The 10,610-nt window shown below is 33.4% G+C and overlaps 1 protein-coding gene and 1 long non-coding RNA gene across 2 annotated transcripts; one reads left to right on the forward strand and one right to left on the reverse strand.

Annotated features, from left to right (window-relative positions):
* The first annotated feature begins 2,161 nt into the window (after positions 1 to 2,161).
* Positions 2,162 to 2,931, forward strand: LOC144548494 (uncharacterized). Its single transcript, XR_013509371.1, has 3 exons — positions 2,162 to 2,192; positions 2,392 to 2,508; positions 2,814 to 2,931. It is a non-coding gene; the product is annotated as an uncharacterized LOC144548494 (long non-coding RNA).
* A 1,806-nt stretch (positions 2,932 to 4,737) lies between these two features.
* STN8 (Protein kinase superfamily protein) lies at positions 4,738 to 8,157 on the reverse strand. The gene is made up of 4 exons (XM_078324867.1): positions 7,487 to 8,157; positions 6,774 to 6,947; positions 5,388 to 5,792; positions 4,738 to 5,211 (listed from the first exon to the last, which is right to left on the reverse strand). Exons 1-4 carry the CDS (start codon positions 8,063 to 8,065, stop codon positions 4,864 to 4,866), a joined length of 1,506 nt encoding a protein of 501 aa, XP_078180993.1. The 5' UTR covers positions 8,066 to 8,157; the 3' UTR covers positions 4,738 to 4,863.
* Positions 8,158 to 10,610: the final 2,453 nt, after the last annotated feature.

Here is a 10,610-nt window from a genome sequence, read left to right on the forward strand (position 1 = left end):
TCAATATTATGACGATACCAGAGAGAAAATTTGTGAAGAATCAAGAAAGTATGCATTACTAATCAATAATCATAGGGAGCGGCATATTTTTTGAGGGGTAATATTATGCATTGTCATTCCTGGTACTGAAGATGATATTTTGAAAACATGATACTTTGATGATATATGATTGGGAGGCGATGTTTACTTGCTTCAGTTGAATACTCGTATTGAATAAAATTCTCGTTGATATCAGGCTATCAGCCTTTGCTTTATAAGTACAAGGAGAAACAAAGGCTCAAATACGGAGGATCATTCTTCTAATATTTTCCCTCACTTGGGAACTGGGAAGGAGATACGAAGGAGGTAGGAACTTGATTACAATTTAAGAAAATTTCCTGTTCGGGCATATGAAGTGTAGATTGATACAATATGAGGAGGGGAAACAAAAATGCAGAAGTGGAGATTGATTTAATTCTTCTTCTAACCCTTTTAGTTTAATGAATCATATCATAGATGATAGATCAGGTCAAAGGAAGGGGTATATTTGACATTTTAAAATTTAAAATAATTAATTAATAGATTTAATGAATAAAAGGGGATGGAAGTAAGAAAGTTAAATTTCTATAGGTATATTGGATATTAAGATGTTTTGATGGAGAAATTGGCTATTTTAAAAGTTTTGATGGGTATACTATAAATTTTTTTGTTGTGACTATGTTGTTGGTGCATTGCATAAAGCCAAAACAAAACAACGTTGTCAATATTTTCACCCCATTTCTTGCATGATGGAAATAACTAGGATTAATTAGGACTAAAGATATTGACAGTGTTGTTTTAGCTTTATGCAGTGCACATGTCATATTATATTTTATTGACTCTGAATGTGCGTTGCATGAAGTCATAACAACATTGTCAATATCTTTACCCTTAATTAGGTCTTTTCATTTTGAAATAAACGGCTGGAGATGCTCAACCGACTGAGATTTGAAATGTGATTGAATCATTTTCAGTTATTATCATTTGATCAACAGTGCACATGAGATGCTGTATGTAATTGTCCTCTGAACCAGTCTTGTAAGGTGACCAACTGACAGCAATTACATACAGAAAACACTTAAAAGGTTGTTTTCTCTCTTCTTTTCACTGTTAGTTGCTCCCTCTCTCTCTTTCTCTTTCCAAGTTCCATGCACTGAACCAAAATCATCTATGAGTTTACCTACCAAATTAGATAAAGCAGTTGTCACAATCTCCTTTTTCACCTTCTTTTGTTTTGTAATGCATTATTGAAATTTCTCAAAAAAATTTCTTCGTACCAGAGGCCTGCTTTTGCACAATTTAATATGATTATTTCTCCTATATATGGACTATATTGAATTGCTGCCGGATGAACACGACCGATATTATACAAATGTATAGCATTGAAGAATACAAATCAAATTTATATATGTATGTATTGCCTTGAAATAAAAGAAGGTCTCTTCATTTGGTTAAGGGTCTTGCTACTATAATTAGACCAACTTGGGTCTTGAAAGTTCAAACTAAGTTAACAGGTATACCAGTAAAACTTGGTAACATCCATTGTAGATTATTTAAAATTATTATAAATCACAAACCAGTTAACTTAGTCAAGTCTAACAGGGAGTTAATTTAGGTTTTGAAACTAAGTTACCAGGTAATTAAACAAATAAACTTAGTAACATCCAGGGTATATTATTAGAAATTACTATAAATCACAAAATTATGGGTCATTACCACTGTTATAACAATTTTCTGTTTCGCGAATTCTCTGTGTTGGACTTATTTCTGCAGTGAGTCTTCCTTCCTTTTTCTTATCTGAAACTTAACAAAAAAAGTTCTTATCTTACAAATTACGCAAGTTCATTTTTTTTTAATCCTATAAATTAGGCAAGAAACGAGTAAGGATTTTGTCTCATTTTTTGTGAAGAAATAGTATCGATGCAAGATTGACGCTTCATCGTTCTTTAGGGAATTCAGGCTTCTATTTTTTGTTGATGCGATATATATACCACCAGATAATTTTACTGAGGTACATACTCTACAAATTCCTATTATAGAAACCAAATTTTCTCACATGCCTTTTTCTTTTTCTGCTTTTTTTCACTTTTTTTTTGTTCGTGTTTCTTTGCATGATACTATAAACTTGTCGAATCCTTTCCTGAAACATCAGCATGGGGAATTTCTGTTGGAAAGTAAGTTATATTTTGCATTTATTGGATTCAAGACAAAAAAAATTATACTTTCTTCTTAAGACAATTTTATATAAGTGTAATGTTAAAAAGAAATTTGAAATGTATTATGCACTATGACAAGCCTAAATATTTATGAAGTATGAAACATAATATTCTTTTCTATTTCAAAAACTGATCATACAGTTTTTCACTGATGTAGTGCTACCCTAATGATATAGATGAAGAGCTTGATTTCAGTGGCAGCAACATATGTGTGATAAAGAGTAAAGAAAGTTTGGAGAAGATAATATCTGAATCAGTCAAAACCAACGGCATAGTAAATTTTCTTATATTATTTTTTCCTTTAAATTTTTTGTGGAATGTAACTCCAAGACCCAGTTAATTTGGACACAGGTTTTGCCGGAATTCATATCACCTGAGATAATAGCAATTTTGAGTTTAGATCCAGATCGTTTGATCTTCTTTGGCACGAATATTAAAGAGGCCCCGTGGCCCAGATTCTTATTGAACGGTCCAGATCTAAACTCAAATTTTTTGTTACCTCAGAAAGTATAAATTTTTGCATATTCGTAAACTTGATTCTAGATGAATTACAAATTTCTACTGTATTTTTCTTTATAGGTTGTTGTATGTTTTAATTCATCCTGGTGTGGACCATGTATAGTTGCAAGCAAATTCTATATTGAATCATCAAAGAAATACCCGAATTTTCTCTTCTTGGCAGTTGATTTGGATGAATTGGATGTAAGTCATGTTATAACTTAGTTCGAGGAACTACAATACCATGCATAGCGCACATTGGTCTGTACTATAGATCTATATCTTTGTTTTTTAAAGTTTAAACAATCAGTCCTAGTTACTCAACATAGTTTTCACACGAAAATATACTTGAAAACCAAGTTTTATATATTTTTATATTAATTTTTTAGATAGGTAAACAATCACTTGATTTAAAGATTCTACACCATAAAGTAGTAATTTCCTACTTAAACTGAAAGTAATCATACTAATAAATATTCATATAGAGATCATATTGAGTGGTTCAGATCGACTATTTATATTTTGAAAATTCAGATATAGATCTATAATACGAATTGCGCTATGCATAGTATCAAAGCCTGTCATTTAGTTTTATCATATCTTTGCATAAGTTCTATTTTAAATCATTACTATATATGACCAACATAGGTAAAAATCTAAATTAAATGTAGCAGCAGCTTATTATATTTACCTACTCTCTTGTTCTTCAAGTCCTTTTACTAAATCTTTGTTAAAAAAATCTTTTACTGTTTTAGGAACTGGCTTCATCTTATGTGGTTGAGGCTACGCCAACATTTTTATTCTTGATTGGGGGGACAGTGATCGATACACTTGTGGGTGCCTACAGAGACCAATTTGACAAAAAAATGGAAGTTTTAGCGAAGTATTATCTGTCAACAGATTAATGAATTTTTTGTTTTTTATGATTTGCATTTCTTAATTATGTATGTTTCGAATTAGAAAAAAGGGCTTGATTTTGTACATTTCCTTGTTCAATTTAGGTTGCTCTTACAATAATATTTCTAGTTGAAGTTTGAGTGACTATCCCTGCAGTACCGCAGGGGATATCCGGGCCATAGTCTTTTTTGGGGCCTATGTAGAATATAAGAGGGTGCGCTTTAAGATTCGTGCAATATCTAGTTAAATGGTCTGGATCTAACATGGCAGACTTAGTACCTCACCTGATCTGAATTCATCTGGTACTGGTACTCTAAATGTGTCTCATAGTTCGAATAATGCCATCGGTACTTGTACTGAGAGCTCCTCAATTGCAGGTTATACAGAAAAAGGTTTGGACTTTGGATCTCTGATCATAAGTACAATCGATAGTAACTTGTTAGAAGCATTAAATATTATTGAAGAATTTCTGCAAATATAAAAAAAAAATATTAAAGTTAACAGAAGATCTAAACTTTGCACTGTTATTTGTACTATAAATAGCTCATTAAGTACAGATTCATATACAGCACAAAAGTTGCATCAGCAAGACAATGCGTCTGCATTTTCTCTTATCTTTGAAACAGAGCAAAGGCATTTAGATCCAAAGAAAAAGCAAACCAAGCGTTTTGAAAGTACAGGAACTGAGACATCACTACTCATGGGCACTGTGCAGTACCAACCCTGACTGGTACAGTCAAGGACTGTACCAATCCACCTGTACCAGTCTGGACACCCTGGGAAGAAATTCCACCAGAAACCCCTTAGCATCCAGCACTAGTGTTGTTTCTTGTACCAGTTTGTACCTGATCCTGTGTACCAGTCCATCAGCAGCCCCAAAGGGCTTGCATTTTAAAAGAGGGGATTTTAATTCTTCATGAAATGGTAAAAAAATTTGTATTTTCTGAACTAAAATTGCTGCTGTTTCTAAAACTATGTTGTAAGCAGGGCTTGCATTTTAAATGAGAGGATTTTAATTCTTCATGAAAAGGTAAAAACATTTGTATTTTCTGAACTAAAATTGCTGCTGTTTGTAAAACTATTGTTGTAAATTTAAAGCAGGCACTTGGGACAATATAACAACACATGTTATAACTTTTTACAATGCACAAACCAAAAATCATTACATCCCATCTCAATGTTTCTTTTTTCTTTATTATAAAAGAAGGAAACCCCGACATTATCCAACACAACCCTATTTGCTCAATGTTAGTTTTGACAAAACAGCCGCTGCCTGATCACCACCCAGAAGAAAATAAGGATGCCGTAAAGCAGCAGAGGCTGATAGCCGGCCCCGCCTTAAAAACCCTCTTTGCGAAATTAGTTTTGTCACCAAATCCCATCCCCTTCCTTTGTCAATATCTAGAATTCTCAGGTCAGGTTTGGAGCGTGTCAGCTCTCGCCATTCCTTTAAATCATAATCCACGTTCTTCAGCTCTGAGTTGAAGGCTTTTAGAGCAGCAGATGATCGAAGTGTGGGGACCGCCATTTGCATTAACACTATCCCAGCTGAGTACATATCGAAGAGGTCGGGGCTATTAAGCTACACAAGTAAAATATACTGTAAGTGCAATAAAATTATACTTAATAATAGAAAAATGTGCTAAAATATAACAAAGATCACACAATACCACAATAGTATATACAGCTACACTCCACCAAGGTAAGTTGAATGTATATTGTATAACAATGTGCAAATCGGGAAAAGAAGTAAAGCACCTGCCAAATAATAGGAGAGAGAATAGCCGCAATGGGCTCAGGAGGCGGGCTAGGTGTCTCCTCTGGCATAACATACAACTCAGGCGGGCAATAATCAGGGTCTAGCAAACCCCGATTCGGTACATAATTCTTACCGATTCTCAGATCAGTTGCTGCACCGAAATCTATCAGCTTTATCTGCCCCTTTGCTGTCACAACTAAGTTGGCTGGTTTTATGTCTCTATGAACAATACCAGTGTCATGGATTTTCTTCAAAGAAGTTATTATCTGTCTCATTATTTGTGTAATTATTAGGGCACTTTTCTTGGTCGAGTCCACTTCTTGCAGCACCCGGCCAAACATAGTAGACTCGAGGTTGAACGGGAAATTTCTGTCTTTCATGTAATTGGCTAAGTCTGTGTCTCCCTATTTTTTTTTTTTTTTTTTTTGTAAATTACAAAGTTAGAGAATGCTCAAAAAAGTATCATAAACTTTTCATTTGATCCATGAAGAAAAAATTATTATCTTAATTGTTAAACATTCTGATACCATTTTGGTTCTACCATCATTGCTCCGCCAACAATGGCAATCTGTGTTAAGTTTGACATCAAGAGGGGATTCTAATTTTATGCTGAACATGGTAACCAGGATAGGATGTAACATACTAAAAAATTTGGATAAAAAAAAACATTTTTATAAGGGGGATTTACATGTATACCCTTCAAAAACTTTTAAATCATGTATTTCCCCTGTAAAATTCATAATATCATATTTAGTCTTCTAAATTTAAAAAACTCACAAATTTATCTAATTTAATGTCTTTTCTGTTAAAACTAATTTTAAATTTATAAAGTTTTCATTTTACCCTTTATTAAAAATATATATATATTTAGTTTGTTAAGAAAATATTCATTTTTCTAATTGGTTGGTTTTCGAGGGCAAATGATTCATTTCTCTACTTGTGTGTGAGGCATACACAGTGACATCATACCATTGAGTGTGCATCACGAAAGTAAGAAAATGAACCAATTACCCTCAAAATCAGCCAATTAGAAGACTGAACCTTTCTCTTAAGCATGCTACATATATATATTTTTTAATATATGGTAAAATGGGTATTTTATAAATTTAAATTAGCTTAAATAGAAATACAATTAAGTGGGTACATTTGTGAGTTCTTGAAATTAAGAAGGGTAAATATGATATTATGAATTTTAGGGGGGGGGGGGGGGGGGGGGGGGATATGTAATTCCGAAATTTTTCAAGGGTATACATGAAATTCCCCTCTTTTTATAATTATGAGCCAAACCAGGAGTATGATAATGTTGGTAATTCACTCAATCACAGCCATAATATTAGAACTATTGAAATATCACATATTGTCAAAATTAAGTTGGTATTATGCACCTCAAATTTCCAGACAAGCCACTTGCCACCCTTGGTGAATTCAGATGATGTTTTATCTGCAACGAAAGTACCAAGAAACTCAGCACATGATTCTGGAGCAGCTCTTGATACGCGATAATTGAACCATTCCTCAAAATCTCCACATTCCTTGGCTCCTTTCGTCCCCACTTTCACCTAAATTTCATATTTCATCAAAATGCAAAAATATAATAATAACCAAGTCCCATATTTCATAAAAATGAAAAAAATTGAATAGCCAAGTCCAAGTCCAAGTGCATATTGTTATTTTTTTTTACCTGAAATTTCATTTAATTAAGAGAACAAAATAGAAACCAAAAGCACACAACATGTTTCATTAGACTCAAGTGCATTCTGTTTGCATTGTAGCTAGGAGTGTTCATTGTATCCGGTTTATTGGTATTCAACCGAACCAACAAATTTTGGATTAAATGGTTTGGTATTTCGGTTAAGTTTATTTTTGAATTACTTTGGTTTAATCTTTCTTATTTCGGTTCAACTAAAGAAACTGAAATTCACGTCAGTTTGTTTAATTCAGTTGTTATTCGATTAACAAGTTTAATTGAGCTGCCTATTTAGAATTTTGAAAACTGAACAAAATTTTCATTTGACTATTTTTAATTTGGTTTTAACCGAACTGACCGTTTAAACACCTATACTGTAGCTTTTCTAAAAGACATAATTAGGAACATTACCTTTTTCAAAATGACCTTCTCTTTGAATTTCCCATCAATTCTTTTAGTAATCCCCTTGCCTCTCTTCGTCACCTTCTCCTCTGCGGTAACATTCTTTGGTACAATCGCACCAGCGTAAACAATACCAAACGAACCTTCTCCTAATTTCTGTCCCACCAAAAAATCGCTCATTTGATAATTCCTTCTACCAAGAAGGCTATCCAGTCCAAGTTGCAATGGTGCAAATATGTATGCATCAATTGCACCGATTAAGACACCAGGTCTCGCTGTTAAGTAAACCCAAATTAAACCCAGGAAGATATACGTCTCCAGTCTCTGATTCTCTGTCAGACCAGATTGAACTGCTTCGAATTGAGAAATGCCCTGTTTTAGAAATGGAAGCAGGGGATTCGATTCGAGAGAACTCAGGGCATCGAGTAGGAGATCATTGGAGAAAGCTTTGAATTTTGAATTAAGTCGTTTGTTCTGTTTTGTGGTGGCGATATTGAGGTGAGAAATGGGGTTGTTGTAAGAGAAAGAGGAGGGGAAATAATGGTGCTTTGTGAGAGGTGGTGAGGTGCGAGGGAGAAGAGACGCCATGGCTTCTCACCCGAGAAGCTCGGATAAGTAGCCTCTAATCTCTATTCGGTCTTTTCATTTTCTTCTAACAAATTGGAGCGTAGTGTCAGCTGAGGCTGAAGGATCGCCACGTGGCAGACTAAGATTTATCTATAGAAAAATTTTGCTCGACCCGATCGATCGCCACCACTGCCTAGTAAAAATATCAACAGAGTTTTTTTCACTTCATGCAGCGCACGAACCATATGCATCACTATTTTGATTGTATGGGGAAATAGTCAGTGCGCTGGATGAAGCAAAATATGCTCTGTTAAAATATTCACCCCCCACTGCACTACCTATGTGGAACTTTTTTATTAATCGCCGGACGCATCAAATTATTTACGGCCATTTTTATTAATAACCTTCAAAAAAAATATTTTTTTAAAACTGCCCCGACCGTTAGGCTCACGGGCGGTCCAGATCCTCTAGCAGATCGCCCGGGTCAAGGACAGTCCGCTAAAGACCAGACTGTCTTCTATTTTTTTATTTATTATTATTTTTTTAGAGATCTTAATATTTTGATTTAAATAATTTTGTGAAGAAATTTTTTTCTTGTATGCCAAAAAATAAGACATTTGATATATTTATGAGTGAGATGTCGTAACTTTTTATAACTTTGATTTGATTTGTCAGTTAGATATCACAATTCTAAAGATAACACTAATTAAGGACTTGGCCTTGATTACAAAATTTTCAAGCTCTGACAGCTTATTGATCTTCTTCTCTTTATTTCTGGTGCTAAAACAGTAGTTTAGAGCTACTAAACTATGTTCAAACCTTAAATTAGATATCTGTCCATGCTCAAACACCTTAGATTGAACTCTGGTATGGTACCAAGTCCAAACTCAGCAGTCAAGAACTAGGCAAAGGCCACTGGTATAGTGCAATGCACTAAAAACATCAAATTTGACATTTGCTAGTAAATCAGCAAGTATGAATTTATACAGGGATCAAACTGCAAAAGTGATTACACCAGTATGTAGAGCATTCAAAAATACACAGAATTGACATAAATTTCAATTTATTTGAATTTTTCTACAGTTAGTTATGAATTTCTAAAGTTTAGCTTTCAAAAAAACTTTAAACAGCCATAGCTTTAGCTAGGAAAGTCGGATTTGCGCGTATGACCACTTTTCGGAAAGGGGGGACGAGACGGATCTGAATATCGCTTCGAGGGAACCCCTGAGCATCCAAAGCATCAAAATTTCAAAAAAAAAACGTCGTTTAGTGCCTCAAAAATTCAGATTAAGTTTTCGTTCGACGGTAGACATACAACGATCGGTATTTTGTTTAGTCAAAAGCCTAAGAGATTATTCAAGAATTATCCATATAATTATTTTAAAATGCATTTACTATTTATTGTATTCATTTGCCTATCTCCGAACAAATGGTATATATTGACAATAATCAAATAATTCAATTATTCTCTCTCTCGCTCTCCAATTATTCTCTAAAAAAAATAAAGAAGTTGACATCATTGATGCAATCTAACCATATTTTCTTGTGTATATTTGAATAAAATAAATTATTAAGAATCAAGGCCAAGTCCTTAATTAGTGTTATCTTTAGAATTGTGATATCTAATTGACAAATCAAATCAAAGTTATAAAGAGTTACGACATCTCACTCATAAATATATCAAATGTCTTATTTTTTGGCATACAAGAAAAAAATTTATTCACAAAATTATTTAAATCAAAATATTAAGATCTCTAAAAAAAAAAAAATAGAGAACCGCCCGACCCCAGGTGGTCTGGTCCCACGGGCGGTCTGCTAGAGGATCTGGGCCGCCCGTGAGCCTGACGATCAGGGCAGTTTTACACAGTCTAATTTATTTTACATTAATAATTTATAATCTAATTTATTTTACACATTCTAATAAGGATGAAAATTTAAATGGTATTTTCCATAGGGGGTGTGAATGGAACCCTTTTATCTGTTTATCTGATCCATATTGTATTTGAAAACACGGGTAAGGGTAAGATTTTTTTCCGTTAGCTAATCGGGTACGGGTAAGGATAATGATTTTTTTTTGTTATCTTACCAGTTTTCGTATAAGATAATTTAAAAAAAATAAAATTATATATATAGATATATATTTGTATGAAGATGATACATGATACAATAAATTTTTTATATTTTATTAAATTTGCATAATACAAATTAGTTGTATTCATTATTATTTTTTTTTCTTATTTTGAAAAATATTTTATTGAAAACACAAATCGAAATGTTAATTACATTTTTTTATCCATTTATCCGACCCGTACCGTATTCAAAAAAACAGATAAGAGTAAAGATTTTTTTTCATTATCATAACGAGATATGAAAATATCTCCACTCGACCCGTATCATACCCATTGACACCCCTAATTTTCCACCTTTTAGCTGAGTCCTACAAATCATACAAGAGTACGGCTAACGCGCTTCCTCTAGCATATGGGCCGAAATGCTTCCGGTGGAAATTTGAAATTTCAAAATCCAAAAAGTTGATCTGAACCGTTCATCTCCTTCTCCATATTAA

The sequence above is a fragment of the Carex rostrata genome, chromosome 2 (genome assembly GCF_964058835.1).
Source record: "Carex rostrata chromosome 2, lpCarRost1.2, whole genome shotgun sequence".
Lineage (NCBI taxonomy): Eukaryota > Viridiplantae > Streptophyta > Magnoliopsida > Poales > Cyperaceae > Carex > Carex rostrata.